At 35.7% G+C, this 19,797-nt stretch overlaps 1 protein-coding gene across 1 annotated transcript in view; it reads right to left on the minus strand.

Annotated features, from left to right (window-relative positions):
- The window catches only part of LOC150100162 (putative acyl-CoA dehydrogenase 6), a 90,096-nt gene that overhangs the window by 48,075 nt on the left and 22,224 nt on the right, over window positions 1-19,797 (minus strand). The window contains exons 3-4 of the mRNA XM_090402280.1: window positions 9,658-9,787; window positions 9,025-9,131 (exon numbers count right to left, since the gene is read on the minus strand). Coding sequence (XP_090258406.1) covers window positions 9,025-9,131; window positions 9,658-9,787 — 237 coding nt within the window. The remainder of the gene's footprint in view (window positions 1-9,024; window positions 9,132-9,657; window positions 9,788-19,797) is intronic.

Raw genomic sequence — 19,797 nt, forward strand, 5'->3', positions numbered from 1 at the left:
TTGGAGTTCTGGGCTAAGGAGAATGGATGTTAATTTAATGTGACAAAATGTAAGGTTACACATTTTGGGGTGAAAAGATTAGCAGCAGTATACCACATTGGTGGAACTGTACTCCAGGAGATTGATGAAGAGAAGAGATGAAGTTTAGGGGGCACATTACAAAAGTAGCTAAATCAGCTCATCAACTCACTTGGTTGTTGAAAAATACCTTGACAAGCAGAGACAAGCAAGTTATTGTACCTCTGTACCGAGCCTTGATAAGACCTCATCTCGACTACTGTGCCCAGATTTGGTCATCTCGGTTCCTTCTTGATGGGGGAGGAGGTAGAGAGGATTCAGAGACGAGTGACTAAGATGATAGCAGGTCTATGGAATGAACCATGGGAACAGGTTGAAGATTTGTGGGTTGCAGAAACTAGTTGATAGGCAGAAAAGGGGAGATATGATTGAGATATTCAAATTGCTAAAGGGTTTCTATAGGATTAATTCAGAGGATATTTTTGAGATCAGAACTGGTGGTGGGAGAACTAGGGGACACCTATGGAAGCTGGGCAAGAGTGTGGTTAGCAGGGGTGTTAGAAATGGGTTCTTTACTTTTAGAGTGGTGAATGAGTGGAATAAGCTGCCAGAGTCTGTTGTGGGTGCTATGACGGTGAGCGAGTTCAAGGCAAGGTATGATAGATACTGTGAGAATGTCGTATAGTTTTCTGGACATGATGTTTAGGGCCTCCCTCAATGAGTCTAAGGACTCCTGGAGTCGCCCGAAAAAATAAATAATAATAATAATTATTATTATAAATTATGACTATTTTTACAGTAGCTACCCTTGTAACTGGCAACTCAGTTACAAAGGGGGGGGTGAAAGGCAGACCTGACAAAAACTTTATGCCAGACACAGTCAAGTGCTCTGGAAATGTCTAGAGTATTAGTACATTTCTCCAAATCTTTTCACGTCATGAGTCCAGTGGTGGGTGATGTAGGCTAAGAGATCTGCCAATGATTGTGAGCAAAAAAAGCCATACTGATTGTTACTTATTAACTAACATGCCTCTAGGTAGTAAAGAAGTTGATTGTCATCGTCCATTACTTTGAAGAGGACTGAAGTGAGGGAAATGAGTTAGTAGTTTGACAGTAGAGTTTTATCTCCCTTTTTTTGGAATATTGAAATATGTTAGATATGCCCGTATCCCCTGTATTAGGATAAAGGCCAGCTGAGCATAAAAGAATGTACAGATAACACAAGAATGGGTATTAATTCTGGAGTACAATTGGGGAGATACTATCAGGACCAGAAGACTTTTTTGGGGTGCCTAGGTTATTTAATATTAGTTTGCTGAAATATCAGGTTATTTATTATCAGTTTGCTGAAAAAACACAAGAGGCACATGATGCACCATCTCTGGTATAGTAGTAGATGATTTGCCTTGTCATATATGCAAGAGAAGATAACAGTGGTATCAACTGGTTGAGAGAAAGAGGGATGAAGTAGAAGCATCATTTAGCAGAAGTTGTATTAAATGACTTTTGTAAGCAAGCAGAAGACATGACTGCTATTTGGACAGGAAATTTATACTTTGAAAAAGCCAACAGTAGTTTTCTACTGTTGCTCTTTCAAAGTTCTATATCATATTACCTTGTATCATCTCTATTCCCTTCAACATTCCCAGCACACTTTCTAAGCCTTTGTAAACAAAATCAAAGACATCACACTGGAAAAAAGTGATTTATTAGTCAGTTTAGAGTTCTCTGCCCTCTTCACAAATGTCTCAATCAATGACAATTTTTTAATAGGACAAATTCCCACCCAGTATCACAGACTCTTTGCACGTACTACGTTATGGATATTTGGTGTGGCAAAACACTTTTTACTTACAAAAAGAAGGCAAGCCATGGGTTCACCATTATCCCCCCCCAACTGTTAATTTTTATATGGAAGCTTTTGAGCAACATGCTCTAAATTCCTCTCCTTTAAAGCCCAAAGTCTGATTTAGATACATTGACGATGATTTTGCTATCTGGTCCCATGGCCACCAGACATTAGACACTTTCCTCAGCCACCTAAATAAATAACACAAATGCATACAATTCACATCTGAGATTCAAAGGCAGAACATGCTTCCTTTTTCTATACACTTGTCATACATCTTCCTTCTAACAGTCTTTCCTTCACTCATTACCAGAAGCCTACACATACTGGTCAATATATACACACAAACTCCTACCACCACAAAAAATAGGTGTCATTAACACACTAAAAAAGCAGGGCTTTGAAGATTATCTCCAATGAACAAACACTTCAAGATGAATTAAAAGTTATCAGCAATACCTTCATAAAAAATGGCTACAGCCAAAACACTATTAACAAAATTCTTTACAAGACCTCACCTAAAAACAAAAGTAAACTAGACTACAATAAAACTGAACCATTCCATACATTAAAGGGATATCAGATAAAATAAACAGAATACTAAAGAAATACAACCTTAAAGTCACCTTTAAACCTTCTCCTACAAAATTAAAGAATTTACTCAACTCATCCAAGGATTCACTTCCTCCACTGGCGCACTCTGGAGTATACCATATCATTGCACCTGCAATTTGCCCTATATAGGAGAAATTCAGGATGCACAATTCCTATCCGAAAAAAAGGATCATAAACGCAAATTAAATTTAATAACTATGTTAAAGCCATCTTTCTGATCATGCTCTGAATACTCTACAGAGAATTGACTGGAAAGGCACCTGTTGCTTATATCACACCAAAACATGGTATGAATGGAAATTTAAGGATGCCTGCAAAATTCTTATCAACCACCTTAATCTTAACAATAATGATGGTCTAAAAATCCCAGGAATATGGAAGGCACATATTCTACCTGCATAACCTTTCTGTTCTAAGAGTCAATTATAAATAGGACTATAGGTAATCCAGGATCTTAACTCTAATAACAACTCTCATGTTAAATTAGGACATCACTTTTGCTGTAATAAAACTATCTATATGAAATTGTCATAAATAGCATATAGCTTTGATGTAGTTATTTTATTATTTATTTATTTATTAATTATTACTATTTTTTTTTTCACTAGAAGTCAGGCCAGTAGAGTAACTGTTGATAAAATCACTGTCTCTTTGGCATACTGAGTGAAATGTAATATAGTTCTCTGTGTGTATGTCTGTCTATATATGTGTGTGTGTGTACTCCAGATGATGACCTTAATATGAAAGTTGAAACATTGGGAAATTAAAATAATTATTTCTAACATGGTTGTAGTCTCCATAATTTGTCTGAAATGTAAGCCTTGGTATATATGGTTAGACAATGACTTGGAAAGTGGGTGGGAATTTTGGATGGAATGGGGGGGGGGGGGGTATGAAAGCCTTCATATGAAAAGAGGAACACGAGTTCCAAAATCATCCCACTTAGTACTCTTGTAGTGCCAATGAACAAAGAAGGTCGTTTCTTTGTAAGATGAAACTTGCACAAGATTATGATCCAAGTTATTACTGGTAGACAAAGTAACTCTACAGAATACCCAGAAGAACTGGTTAAGAAAATATCAAAGGTACTGGAAAAGTGGAGAAGATTATCAGATATTTAAGTAGATAGATTGATTTGTGTCAGTTCTTTGCTTGTAGCAAATACTTCTGGATCTCTTTCAGATTGGTAGGTGTTTAACTAAGTTACTATGGTAACTAACTTATAATTAATCAGAATGCTAGGAATAGGATGGGATTACAGGATGCATTGGAAATATTTAGCAAATCTAAGGACCTATTTTTAAAACTGAAACAGAGACTCTAACCCTTTCTAGCTTTTTAGGAAATCTATACATAACAGCAGATAAATTCACCAATCATACTATTCCTTCATCCCTTTACAACAATATATCATTACCAAAACCTCAGCAACCAAAACTATGCACTTGTCAAACATCCCTCAGAACTGAACTTAACATTTGGGAAACTTTTAATTAATGGTTCTTCCTCCCACAAGATCTACAAAACAGCAGACCTCATCATTATGAATATAGCATTTCCACATCTGTTCCTTATTTTCTGGAGGACTCATAAAAATAACTAGTTTCAAAAAAAAAATGCAACTGTAATATAGATTCTATGTTGTTATTATTTTTTTATATTATTATTATTACAGGCAACTCCAAGGAGTCCTTGGACTCATCAAGGGAGGCCCTAAACATCATGCAAGGACCATCCAACATTTGCACAATATTGCTTTGAACTCATTCACAGTCATGGCATCCACAACAGATTCTGGCAACATATTCCACTCATTTACTCTCCAAGCAAAAAAAAAAAAAAAAAAAAAAAAAAAAAAAAACAGTTCTAACAGCCCTTGTTAACCACACACTCAGTTTCTATGATGGCCTCCTGGTTCTCCCACCAACACACCTGTTCTGAAAAATTTCCTCTGAATTAACCTTGTAAAAACCCCTTCAATAATTTGTATGCCTCAATCATATCACCTCTTTTTTCTGCCTATCAACCAGTTTCTGTAACCCACAAATTTTCAACCTGTTCTCATAAGGTTCAATCCATATAGCTGCATATATTGCATAGACCTCATCACCAAGAAACCCTGACACCCAGATCTGTGTACAGTAGTCAAGATGGGGTCTTATCAAGGCTTGATAAAGAGGAACAATAACCTGCTTGTCTCTACTCAAAGTATTCTTCAATAACCAAGTGATCTGATGAGCTGATTCAGCCACTTTTGCTATGTGGCTGAATCAGCTGAATCAAAACCCCCTAAATTTTAACTACCTATCCACTAACACTCCCAAGTCTCTGGCTTTGTCAATTTCCCAGAGTACAGTTCCACTAATGTGGTATACAGCTGGTAATCTTTTCACCCCAAAATGAATAGCCTTATACTTTGCCTTACACATACAAGTGAGTAAGGGATCTCTCTGGTGCAGGAAGAACTTAGGGTTACTCTTGGAAATTTCTTATCCATGTTAACAACATGGATAAGAAATGTATGAAGTTCAGATTCTTTTCAGTAAGTGGTAAGAGTATAGAATAGACTACTATTAGATGCTGTGAATGCATTTAAAGCAAGGTATGATAGATAATAATAATAATAATACCATTATTACTATTAGGTCTATTTAAACCACCACATTTGTGGTGGATACCCAACAATGGACATCACCAGGTGAAGATTGCATGTTTGGTAAGAATTAGTTCCTTTTTCATGTTTCTAAATATAACATCTTATAGTCATTTATAAGAGTCAACATAATTTACTAATTATGTTGACATATTTCTGTCATTTCTTTGATAGTGACATTTCCTTTCTGTTGATGTTTCTTATTTTGACAATATCTTCAATTCTGTTCAGCTTGACAGTGTTTCAGTAATTGAGTTTTCACTGTCAACCTTCATTTCCTAACAAAAATGGTGGCCAACTACTTAACTTCTAGCATGCCAGTCAGCACAACATTTAATCATGCTGCATCATCACATTTGTTTTAAATCAATACAGAATATATTTGGTCAGCTAAACTCCTCCCAGTAATCTGGCTTTCACTATTAAGCAATCCCAGCTACTGAATTAAATACAATTGGTCCAAAGATTTTCACCCGCTGACTAATAAGATCTCAGATAATACTAAAATGTTCATTCTGGTGATTCATAATTTAAACATGCAGCATGTAGACTTATTGGGAAAGAAACTATTTCTCAAAGTATGGAAGCAGGGATGAATGCAAGTTCATGCTTCAGTTCTACTTTAATAGAACTAAAAAAAAAGGCCAAGAATAGCAGCCACGGCTCTTATTAAACAAGAGTCGATAAAGGGTAGTTTGCCACAGCATGGTAATGCATTTTTGAAAACCATGCAGACAACTACCATGTTTGAATAAAAACTTTAGTTTAATATAACTAAAATCTACATTTGACGTTTTGACCTTTATGTCAAAGTCATCTTATGGAGCATACAACTATACACAGAAAACAAGCTACACTACAATCAAACTGGTTTGTTAAAGATACTGACCAACCGCTACAACAATTGTTGGCCTGACCTCTGGTGGAAAAAAAAAAAAAAACATCAACGCTAGAGTCCTATTGTTAGTGTTATCTGTTGGTTGTAGAAATACATTGGGTGCAACAACAGGTATCTATCTATATACATATATTAACATCATGATTATACCTGTACATTCCAGCCAGTTGGTATGGAATGGTTTCTAATACTAGTTGAAGATTGGCTAGAGTCCTGACTTATGCTGGATCTTATATATTAGGTAGGCTGAATGTGTGCCATCCAGATCCTTGGAATTTTCATGCCATCTTTGTTGTTGATATTTGGGTGGTTTATCAGGATTTCGCAGGCTTCCTTAAATTTCCTTTCATACCGGGTTTTTGTGTGGTGTAAAGAGCGGGTGCTTTTCCAGTTGATTTGGTGTAAGGTGTTGAGTGCGTGGTCTGAGAGGCAGCTTCACCATAATGGTTATATTTAATGTGTTCTTTCTTGCGTATAGGGATTGTCCATCCTGTTTCACCAATGTACAGTAAGTTACAGTTGCAGCGGATGCAATAGACTCCAGGATGTGCTAATGGGAGGAGAGGATCCTTAGAGGAATTGAATATGGTTTTAAGTTTAGTGGGTGGTTTAAAGGTGGCATTGAGGTTATAATGCTGCAGGATTCTGTTGATTTTTTCTGATAACCCTTTAATGTATGGGATGGCTATGGTTTTACTTAATCTAGATTCGTTTTTGTTGTTGTTTTATGGAGTATTTTATTAATAGTATTTTTGTTATAGCCATTATTTATGAATGTGTCACTGATGATTTTTAGTTCTTGTTTCAGGGCTTGCTGGTTAGAGCAAATTGTTGTAGCTCTGTTTTTAAGGATGTTAATGACTCCATATTTTTGTGATAGGTGGTGGTATGAATTAGCATGTATGCAGTGGCCAGTGTGTGTCGGTTTTCAGTAGACCGTGAAGGATAGACTGCCTGAAGGAAGACATGTGACTAGTGTGTCTAGGAATGGGAGCAAATTTTGATTTTCGATGATAAATTGTATGCATTCGTGTTGCTTGTTCAGGTGGCTAAGGAATGTGTTTAGCGTTTGTTGCCCGTGCGGCCAGATCGCGAACACGTTGTCAACGTATCTAAGCCAGACGGTCGGTCTTAGCGTGGCGGAATTAAGAGCCCTTTGCTCAAAGGTTTCCATGTAGAAGTTAGCGATTGGGGAGGGGGGATAGTGGTGAGCCCATGGCTGTACCTTCTTTCTGTAGGTAAAATTGTTTTGCCACACAAAGTAACTGGACTGTAGTATGTGGGCAAAGAGGGCCGTAATGTCGGGCGGAAATTTGTTCTGTAGTAGGAGAATTGTGTCATTGATGGGGACATTAGTGAAAAGGGCAGAAACGTCGAAACTGACTAATAAGTTGTCTTTGTCAAGTGTTATGTTTTTAATTTTGTTTATAAAGTGTTGTGTGTTTTTTTATGTAGGAGGGGGAATGACCTACCAACTCCTTGAGTGTTGCCGCTAATTTCTTGGCTAAGTGGTAATTGGGGATGTCTATTACTTCCACGATTGGTTGAAGGGGCACATTTTGTTTGTGTATTTTCGGAACCCCATATATTCTGGGTGGGGCAGGCATAGTGGAGGTTTGAGTTTTTTAACCATGTCTGGTGGCCAAAAAGTGACGGACTTGAGTAGTTTCTCTGTTTTATCCTTTATCCTTTTTGTTGGGTTATAATTTACCAGCTTATATGTGTTGTTATCAGCTACTAGTTGATTCATTTGAAGTACGTATGTTGACCTGTCAAGGACGACAGTGGCATTGCCTTTATCCAATTTCGTTATTATTATGTTTTGTTTGGTTTTTAATGACTTAATTGCTGCTAGTTCTGTTTTTGTGAGATTGTTCTGTATGGTTTTCTTAGTGTTTAGGACAATATAGCAGATAAAATATGACTAGTTTCTAGTCATATTTTATCTGCTATGTTGTTAGGTAGGGACCTGATGCCTCTTTCTATGTGGTAGATAAAATCCAATTTGTTTACCTTTTTAGGTGATATTGCATAGTTAAGTCCTTTATTCAGTAGCATAAGTTCGCAGTTGTTCAGGGTGTGGCTTGATAGGTTGATCACATGGTTCTTGCTTGCCAGTGGTTGGTCGCTCCTTGTCTCCCTGGTTTGTTGTTTATTGTATGTGTTTATCGGGGAGGAGGTCTTCTGATTGGATGGATTCCTGTGATTGGCCGCCATATTTTGCCGTTGTTTCAAACTGTGGAATTTGGTCTCGAGTTTTTCTTTATTCTTTTCCAGGGTATATTTGGCCAAATTGTCAGTAATTCTTTCAAGTACTTGTAGAATGTCTGGATTAATATAGTTCGATAGTTCAGATTGCATTTTTGAAACCAGATTTTGTGTTGTAGCTAGGTTGTGGTGAGCTGTTTGAATCTGTTCTCTGAGCATTGCTTTTTCTGTGCGGTCATAATTACGGAGTGCCTTAGCGGACGTAAATTTCTTTTTTAGCCTGATGCAGATAGGAATAAGGTTATTGTCTCTGCATCTCTTTAAAAAGGCCAGCCGATTAATCAAGAGGGAAATACGAATCTTTAACTTACCATAGCGATTGCAGCGCTTGTGGGTATCATTTCCATGGATGATCTGAATCCTTTCTTTTAAGCTTACACACATGGTAATGTTGTTGATGGTGATTAAATCCCTCATCAACATGATGGAGTTAGACATTATTACAAACCAATTGATTTTTTAGTACTATATAAAACAAGGAAAAGGACTGCAATTTTTTTTGAAGAAAATTTCAAAACGATAAACTATCTGATAGCTCTCAACAAATTCTGTACTGTAGTTAGAAAGCTCAAGGTGCAAAATTGAAGTTAAGCATTTCCTAAGAAATTGAAATTACTAAACAGTAAAATTGATTGGGTTTTTATTTTATGTCAAAGCAAAAAATAAAATAAAAAAATAAATAAAATAAAATTCAGTATAGAAAATTATCAAGCAAAATATTACCTGCTACATCAGAACCATGTTCAACTTCACTGACACCTATACAAGATACTCTATCTCCAGCAATGGATGGCGCAAGAAATTCCCTTTTAAGTTCATCACTTCCATATCTAAAATATAGTTGTAGTAATATTTAACAGAAATAAATACATATTAAATAGATAAATACATACCTATTTTAGAAAGCTGCAGCAAGAAATACTGTTGGATGTAAAAAAGAACAAAACTAATTTAATAAAGGAACAACTAATAAAGACTTGTTTCTAAAACAAAGCATATTTTAATAACAACCTCACATATAAAAGTTGAAAAACTAGTAGACTGCAATTCTGCTATTATCAGCAGTAACTGACACACTACTTTTTCTGTTCTCTCTATCCTCCTTGAAATTAATGTATTCGGAAGGATGGAGCCTACATTCTACCCCTGTATCAACCTCCATCAAACAAGCTGACCTAACAATAGTTTGTGGCTAAGATGAACTAACCAATGCTAACTTCTCTACCCCCATTTCCAGAATTTGTATGTCATTAGTGTGTGTGTATATATATATATATATATAAACTTTAGCATCTCCATGGGGTCCATAACCATCCCTTCATCTTTGGAAATACAGATGACAGTGTATTTACTTACTTTGTTAGGGCAGGAGTACTACAGTCAGTATGCACAAGAATTGCCATTGGAATACCACCGCAGTTTATGTTGGCTAGTTCCTCCAGAAATGCCACAGTGTATATATAATCAAGGCCAAGTCCTCCATACTCTAGAATAAAAATTTAATAAATAGAAAATAATGATTCCATTTCTTCTATATGTCAATTACATTGACATAGTAAAATTAAATTAGTATGAGCTGTGGCTATTAAATAAAAAATGACACAAGGTGCACTGTGAATCATGTGCTCATAGCAGTGGGATGTGTTGCGCCATGCATGACCTTGAAGGTTCTAGAAGCAGTTGAGATAAGCATTGATCGCTGTTGCTCGCAGTTAGTCTGTAGGCAGTTATAAAAGAAACACACAGTCGCTCTGTTGGAATAATGTCTAATGTTTAACTCGAGCAGCACATTAATCTCAAATTCCTTGTGAAATTGAAGAAATCACCGACCAAGTGCGTGAACTGTTGCAGGAGGTGTATGGTGATAATGTAATGTCACGTGCGTGAATGTTTGAATGGCACAAACACTTTGCTGAAGGTCGAGAAAAAGTTGAAGATGATGAACAACTGGGTAGTCCTGTAACGGCAGAAACTGAACAAAACATTGCAAAAATTAATGAAACTGTCTGCAACGATTGCCGATTAAGCATTTGGATGATAGCAGATATGGTTTACATTGATAAGGAGACTGTACAACAAATTCTACAAGAGCAATTGAACATGAACAAAGTCTGCGCCAAAATGGTGCCCAAAAACTTGTGTCAGGAGTAGAAAGACGTCCGGAAACAAATTTGCACTGACACCGTTGAACGGCTGACAGCGGAGCCAGACTTGCAGAAGATCATCATATGTGATGAGATGTGGATTTTCCAGTACAATCAAGAAACAAAGAGACAATCGATGCACTGGAAAACTCCCACATCACCGAGAATGAAAAAGCAAGAATGAGCAAGTCAAAACTAAAGGCAATGCTGATCATTTTTTTTTTTTTTTATATATCAATAGCGTGGTAATGGTGGAATGGGTACCAAAGGGTCAGACAATTAACCAACATTATTACTTTGAGGTTCTGGCCAAGCTGAGAGAATGAGTAAGGAAGAAGAGACCCGATATGTGGAAGAACAACGCTTGGATTGTCCATCAGGATAATGCTCCAGCACACTGTCTATTAAGCAGTATCTGACTGATAAGAAGATCCAAATGTTGGACCATTCACCTTACTTGTCAGACTTAGCTCCATGGACTTTTACCTTTCTCCAAAGTTGAAATCCACATTGAAGGGCACCCAGGAAGAATGGCATGAGGTAAAGGAGAAAATGGCAGCACTACTGAAGCAGATAACACCTGATGACTTGCAGCAATGCTTCCAACAATGGAAAATTTATATGCAACAGTGTATAGATAGAGGGGAGTATGTTGAAGGGGATAACAATTAAGTTCTACAATTGTAATAATAAACCACATTTTTGCAACCAGTCTCATTATTTAATAGCCACACCTCATATAACAGAGAATAAGATAGCCAAGTAATTTAGCTACAATATGACTAGTTTTCCCTTTCAGTCGTTTCTGACTGCAGGTGACCTTGTAGGCATTGCCACAAAGTATTTCTAGTGAGATTTTTACAGGGTAGTTCACCATTGCTTTCTCCAACCCCCAAATTTTATCTGGACTCAGGACCGGCATATGACTGGGATGTATTCATGACCGTAATCCATGTGTGTTTACGAGGCCAGTCTGCCTGTTCTGGGAGACAAAAAAACCGAGTTCCTGGGTGAAAAAAAAACCCTACTTCCATATGAGATGAGCTAACTCACCTTTAGTCGAAAGAAACCATTTTTGGCTATACAATATACTATAACCAAATTACCATCCTCTATTTTCAAATATTCTATTCTATTATTCTGATATACTTGAAGAAAAACTGTCCATTCAATATGCTGACATTTTAACATCATTCTCCAAAGGAGAAGATAAAAATAAATAAATAAAAAATATAAATAGTTGTATATATTTGTTGCCAAGAGTGAATGGTTTGTAGCATGAGAGTGAGAATGATAACAATATTTGTCAGAAATGTTTCGTGAGTATAGTTAATGCTAGTTGCAAAAGAATGAAGTGACTGATGTTAGCACGGAAAGAAATTGCACGCTTATGTGGACTCCTTCACAGGACAAACCATGAGCTCAAGTGACTGGAGAAACAACTGCTGTGGTACAGAAGGATGGAGAATGAAAGAAAAAGTGAATGAGAAAAGCATAAAAGTGCAAGAAACTGGTAGAGAAGGGATAGTATTGTATGGGGATGCAATGATAATAGGTATACTTAATGAGAAAGTGATGAAAGCATGTTTTTCAGGTGTGAAGATAAAGGATGTAGTGACGCTGAAAGTATACAGAAGAATGAAGCAAACAAATTGTTTTGGCTGACACTAATGATTTGAAAAGTGGAAAATATGCAATGAGAGAAGATATAAGAGTTGCTAGTTGAAGCAAAAATGAAGAGTAAGAAACTAAGGACTGTGAGTCTGCTGCCTCGGTAGAATAGGACAGAAATGAGAAGAAAGAAGGGCCATGATTATCAACGAGAATATTGTGCAGGAGGGATGACATGCAGTTTATTGATGTATGGAGTGAATTTGATGGACAAGAGGACTTATATATGCATGATGGATACATTTAAATAGTTTAAATTTAAATGGCGTTAGATGTTTGGAGAAAGTATCGTTTAGTGAGAGTGTGATAGTGCAAAACCAGGGAAACCTAGAGATATTAGAGAGGATAAAATCATGCACGTGTCTGGCCACCTGTGATAAATGAGCTTGTGTACAGCAATGATTATGTAATGCCGAATAGGATTTCATAGGTCTCCAATTTAAATTGGCTGGTAATGATATTACCCAAGCATAACTATGGGTACAAAGGGATGTTGAAATGCATGTACACGAATGCAAAATCAGGAAAAAGGGTGAAGAGTTTCTGACATTGGTAAGCTCAGCTTGGCCAAAAATGATAGGCATCAGTGAGACCTGGTTGACTGAAAATGATATAGCTACAGGGATAGTAATAAACAATAATACATAATAATAATAAACAGGAGGTGTTCAGCAGACTAAAAAAAAATAAATGTAAACACAGCAATGGCAATAGATGGCATATCAGCACATGTAATACTTGAACATGTAAGAGAACTGGCATTGCCTTTTCTCTTACATGTTCTCTGATTTGAACAACTCTAACAAAGTAATTCAATCCTTTCTTTTAGGCTTACACAGTGATCAGAATACATTTTGGAAAATTATGGAGACAACTACCGTGTTTGAGTAAACCTTTAGTTTAATATAAACCAAAATCTACACTTGATGTTTTGACCTTCATATCAAGGTCATCTTCTGGAGCATATACACTAAATACAGAGAAACAAGCTGGCTGCACTACAATCCACATGGTTTGCTAAAGTTACTAATCAACTGTTACAACACTTATTGGCCTGACCTCTGGTGGAAAAAAAAAAAAAAATCCTTTACTACATCAACCTAGAGTCCTATTATTATCTACTGGTTACAAAATTACATTGGGCTGGAGAGTAACATGCGTATATATATATTAAAAACATGATTATACATATAAATTTCAACCAGTTGGTATGGGATAGTTTCCAATGCTAGCTGAAGATTGCTTAAAGTCCTAAAGTATGCTGGATACTAAGTATTAAGTAGGCTGAATATGTGTCATCCAGATTCTTGGAATTTTCATGCCACCATTATTGTTGATATTAGGGTGGTTAATCAGAATTTTGCAGGCTTCTTTAAATTTTCTTTCATACCAGATTTTTGTATGTGTAAAGAGCGGATACTTTTTCAATCAATTTGTTGTAACGTGTTGAGCGTGTGATCTGAGAGGCCTGCTTCACCAAAATTGTTATATTTAATGTCTTTTTTTTTTTTTTTTTTTTTTTTTTTTTTTTTTTTAAACGTATAGGGATTGTATGTCCAGTTTCACCAATATACGGTAAGTTACAGGTGTAGTAGATGCAATAAACTCCAAGATGTGCCAATGGGAGGAGAGGATCCTTAGAGAAGTTGAATATGTTTTATAATTTTGTAGGTGGTTTAAAGGTGGCATTGAGATTATAATGGTGTAGGATTCTGTTGATTTTTTCTGATAACCCTTTAATGTATGGGATGGCTATGGTTTTACTGTAATCTAAATTCCTTTTTGATGAAGTTTTATGAAGGACTTCATTAATAGTATTTTTGTTATAGCCATTATTTATAAACGTGTTGCTAATAATTTTTAATTCTTGTGTTGTAACAGTTGGTCAGTAACTTTAGCAAACCATGTAGATTGTAGTGCAGCTTGTTTCTCTCTCTCTCTGTCTATATATATATATATATATATATATAGTATATATGCTCCAGAAGATGACCTTGATATGAAGGTCGAAACGTCGAGTGTAGATTTTGGTTTATATTAAACTAAAGTTTTACTCAAACATGGTAGTTGTCTCCATAATTTTCCAAAGTGTAAAGTTATTCAATCTAAGTCTCAGCTCTGGCAGGGTTCGAAGGGATTGAAAAGAGGATAAGATAATACCATTGCATAAAGGTAGTTCCTTTATGCAATGGTATATAATGGTAATAAAGACAGAGGTAGCAAACTACAGACAAATTAATATATCGGGAGTATGTGTCAAAGTATTGGAAAAATTGGTGAAAGATAAAATACAACACTGAGTGGATAGGGATGCAAAACTCTAGAGTGGACTGCATGGCTTTGTAAAGGGTAAGTCCTGTCTTAGTAACCATGATGCTGCTCGACTTTGCCAAGGCAATTTTAAAGAATATCACATGGAAAACTATTACAAAAGTTGGAACAAATGGGAACAGATATGAAGCTAATAGCATAGATGAGGGGGGGGGGGTAGCTGACAGACCGACACCAGAGTGTAGTATATGGTGGAGCGGAATCTAGGATAATGGTAACTAGTGAAGTATTGCATGGTTTGGTACTAGGACAACTACTCTTTAATTTGTATATTGATGATGTAGAGAAAGATTTAAGAGGAGATATTCAGTTGTTTGCTGATGATGCAAAACTGGGGAGAGCAATCGTTGATAAAGGTGATGTAGATATTCTGAAGGATGATTTACTTAAATTGGCATTGTGGACAAAGGATAATGATTGTCAATTTAATGTAGTAAAATGTAAGGATATGCACTTCAGGTAGAAAAGGTTGCATATGGTGTATCATATTGATGGTATCGGATTGCAGGAAATTGAGGAGGCTAAGGACTTGGGGATAAGGATGAACAAAGAGTTGTTGTTCAGTTTACAAAAAGTTGGTAAAAATATCTCAAAGAATTACTTTGATATTGAAAACCATGCTAACAAGTAAAGATAAGGAAGTTATTATCTCTCTTAATAAGGCTATGATTTGGCCACATCTTGAATGCTATGCACAGATTTGGTCACCTGGGTTTCTTGGGGGACCAGTGTGGGCGATTCAGAGACAAATACTCCCTACAAGGATAGTTTGAAGGTTTGTTGGGTTACAAAGTTTGGTTGATGGGGAAGGAGAGGGGACGTGATAGAAACTTTTAAGATATTAAGAGTTTTATAAAGATGCAAGTGAAAATTTTCAGTATATGACAAATAGAGAACTAGGGCCATCCGTGGAAATTGTGTAAGAGTGTGGTTAGTATGGGTGTGTGGACCAGATTTTTTCCATGGAGAGTGGTGAGTGAGTGGAATGGACTGCCAGAATTGGTTATGAGTTCCCTGATGGTGAATAGATTCAAGGAGAGCTATGATAGGATTTGTGTGTATGATGGTTGATTTGGGTCTCCTGCTGAGTCTCCAGACTCCATGGAGATGCTGTAAAATAATAATAATATAGCAAAAACATGTTACAAAATAATTATTATACCAGCATCCTAAGCAAAAGTTTCAGACAAGTTTCTTGGCCATTTCCAATGCTAGTGCTGAAGAAGTTACAAGCAGAATAGAATAATCACACAAATGAAACATTACAATAATTACATGCATGTCTCAGTGCAGGATGAAAGTTCAAACTTCTGTTTGAACCCAATAAGAATGATAGAATAATTACATAAAAATATCACACACACACACACACGCACAGTATAAACAAACTGAAAGATGTTTAACAATGCTATCTTCAAGAAGTGGAAGAGTTTAACAAAGTCATTCATATTTAGCTTTAGTGTATATGTAGTACAGCTTGTATAATCTTTCCTAGTAGAAAAGTGGTTTTTGTGGAGGACTTCTGTTTTGATCCAATGAACTTGTGAATGAAAGAAATAATGATGGATATGAGCGTCATCTGACTCCTGGTGTCTTCTAAGTATACAAATGCCTACAGTGAATACTGGACAAAGGTAGTTCCTTTCAGAATGTAGAAAGAAAGCTACATTATAAATCATATAAAATATAAATTTTCACTGTGGTTAATACATGTGTTTCTGGTAATTGTAAATATAAAATATTGGGTGTAGACAGCACAGGAATCTGGCTAACTTTGGATATATGGAACAGAAATCCTTTGAAATATCTTCTAAGGAGTTACAGTAGTAAAACTTTCATTATTTATTGTCTTCTCCATAATTTGAAAGTTACAGTCATTGGATTAAACTAGACTTAACATGTTGAAGATGTCGTTCCAAAAGGAACAGCAACTTCAATAGCTACCTTGTTCCAGTTGAACATACCTGCAGTTTGACGGTACCTAATTCCTGCAAATGATGAATGGTTGGACACAGAACTGATATATATCCATATATTGATTTTCTTTCTGTTTACAAATAACTTCAGCTTACCAACTGCTGGTCAGGATAACCAAGTAGATGATGTCATGACTCTCCGACCAACATGATGCAAGTTCCAGTCTTACTGTGGGCATGGAATGTTTTTAGGCTGTAAATGAGTTTCATTGCTCTGTGTGAGACCATAGCCTTGCTTATTGGAGACTTGAAAATTTCCATATTTGGTCTCTAGAATTGGATTCCCAGATTGGATTTTTTTCTTAACTTTGCATTGACTTTTACAGAGGTCACGAACATTGTATATAGAAAGAAATTGTGATTTTTACACTATTTGTGGAAATTTTGTTTTGTATAGGTTTATATTAACAGTAGTTATAAATTTTTTTTGTGTGAATCAAAATACCATACAAGTATGTATTGAAATGGAATGTTAAGCTGTGTATTTCAAGGCCAATACCTTTGAAAGTGGCCTGTAATTTTAGTGGTTCCCAGTTGAAAGAAAGTTTAGAAGCCTTATTTGGAAATTGTAAAGTACCTTCAATTGTTCAAAGCCTAACCTAAGGTGTGTCCCAAGGTCAGTGTCAACAATAGGCGGTGAATAACAAAAGTAAACAACAACTCGAAGGTCACATCCCCTTTTTGTGTGGGAATGCTAAGGGTTCTCAACCCTTATTCCACGGACCGCAACAGGGCGTATAAGACAGGACCCAGATGCACCCAGGTGGCTTTTATCCAGGTGTCTGTCTTTATCCTGGTATCCAGAGGCAAGAGATCCAAGATGTAGCAGGCGAAGGCAGTATGCAGCGGTGCGGTGGCTGTATGCCGATATGCATTGGTGGAAAGGAAGCAGGTACGCAGTCTCCTCTCGTAGTGTCTCGGAATCCAGCATTGCGGGTCTGTTCGGGATCCGAAGAAAAGTAGGGAATTGTCTGTGGAGATATCGACCATGATATGCGACCAATCCCCTGAAAATCTTCTACCACAGAACCGGACCAAAGGAAACTAGCATGAGTGATGACAGAAAGAAAAGAAGCCTGTAGAACCAGAGATAATTCAGATGATTGTGTTATGAGAAGAGCAATGAGTACAACCTTGAAGTGTGTGTGTGTGTGTGTATATATATATATATATATATATATATATATATATATATATATATATATATATATATTCGGCAGTACATTTATAAGGTTAAATTATGTTTGTATGTTCTGGACTATGAGGTTAAAGAAATACTGGTAGTGAATTAGATTTGAATTAGCATACTTGTTGTTTGAAGTATATATATATATATTCGGCAGGACATATATAAAGTTAAATTGTGATGATTTGTCCCAGACTAAGAGGCTAAAGAGTGGCTGATATAAATTAGATAATGAAATAATAATTCTTTGCAGCAGAATGAATGAAATCATAGATTGGAATAAGATAGTATTGCTGCATGTTCATTGTGTATGTATTATGTATGAGATTTTGATTCTTAACAGCAGAATGAATAAGATTATAGATTGGTAAATGATAGTATTGCTGTGCATTTTAATGTGTGTATATTAGATGAGATTATAATACTTAGTAGCAGAATGAACGAGGTTACAGATTGGCATTTGATAGTATCGCTGTGTATTTTAATGTGTAAATATATTGCATGAGATATAATTCTTAGCTTTTAATTTTCTGTAGTTCCACTTCAATTAAGAAACTGTATTAATGTATCCTAGTTAAAATAAATGTGTTTCATATGCTAAAGAAGGTGTATTCACTGATCCTTATTCAAATGCACTGTTTCAAAAAAATGCAAACCTGTGTGCAAAGTTAAAATAAGAGTAGCCACAACTGACAGTAAAGCCTGAGACTGAATTAGAGAGATACTGCAGGTAATCTAAATTATATTTAATACCCATAAAAGGGAATCTTGGTGGCACAGTCTAAAAAAATAAATTTTCCAAGGTTCTCAAGGTATTGGATATTAGATAACCTGTGGTAACTTAGATAAAGGTGTAGAGAACATAAAGTAAGAATTAGAGTATATAGAAATAAAGAAAGTAAAGTAAAGAAAGAATAGAGTTTAGAGTAATAATAGTAAAGAAAGATAAAATAATGGTAAAGTAAATAAAGAATAGAGAAAGTTAAAGCAGGGATAATTTAGAAAAGGATTAAGATAATTGATAGAGACAGCAGAAAATATAAGGAAGAATAGATAAAAGGAAAGGTAAAAGCATAAAATATATATGATATACTGAAAGAAACGAAAGAGAAATATATGTTAAGCTATATATTAAGATATTAAAAAATGCGCATAAAGATAAAAAAAAATAAGATATATGCCAAGATACAGAAAAATATATATATGAAAGAAATGAAAACAACAAAACCACCTCAGTTTACAATCTAACACTTAGTCCACTCACAGTACTGCAGGTTTACAGTCTTTCATGTGTGGGATTTACATTAAAAAAAAAATAATTATGATGTAGCTGTCTTAAAACGAGCAGAGCTGATAACGGGGAAAAAACTTGTTGGGTTCTACTTCTAGGCTGGAGGGAAGATTTGCAATTCTACTAGTCAAAGAATTCCAAACTGCCAAAATACCATCTACATAGCAATAATGGATGAGAAATGCATAGCAATATAAGGATGAGAAATAAAGGAGCAAAGATGAGCTGCCCAAATGTTGTATGCACTAGTTAACAAGAGTAAGTGAGATTGAAGACACCATAACTGTTCATCTGTTAAATTTACTTATAAGTGAATGAAATAGAGAGCCAAAAGGCTTCACTTTGGCGATGTAAAAATTATTTAAATTAAGGGGATATTTAATCCCATATTATTTCAAAGCCAAATAAGAAACTAAGATAGAAATCAAAGAGTTTCTCATGCTAAATATAGAGAGCTATAAAGTTCAGTGAGTCCAAGCGTAAGCAAATACCTGGGTAGTACAATACCGGGCAACTCATGGTAAAGGTGGTTAAAGTTACAATCACTGTTCTTAGTATTAGCCCTAATATAAAACTCATCCCCTAGGAGATGTATGTTGTTTTACATTAAGGGAGATAGGTCACTACCCAGACTGGTTTCAACCATTATTGAGGCCTCATATCAGTGAGTAGGTAGGCCAAAGAATACCAAGATTGTAGAAATAATAGCTTTAGTACTTTACATTACGAGTTATCAAAGAGGTGCACAAATAAATTAATAAAATAGAGAGCCAAAAGGCTTCACTTCGGCGATGTAAAAATTATTTAAATTAAGGGGATATTTAATTCCACATTATTTCAAAGCCGTTTTGAAATAATGTGGGATTAAATATCCCCTTAATTTAAATAATTTTTACA

This window comes from Typopeltis vanoorti, chromosome 13 (assembly GCF_054136105.1).
Source record: "Typopeltis vanoorti isolate ZY-2024b chromosome 13, IOZ_Tvanoo_1.0, whole genome shotgun sequence".
Lineage (NCBI taxonomy): Eukaryota > Metazoa > Arthropoda > Arachnida > Uropygi > Thelyphonidae > Typopeltis > Typopeltis vanoorti.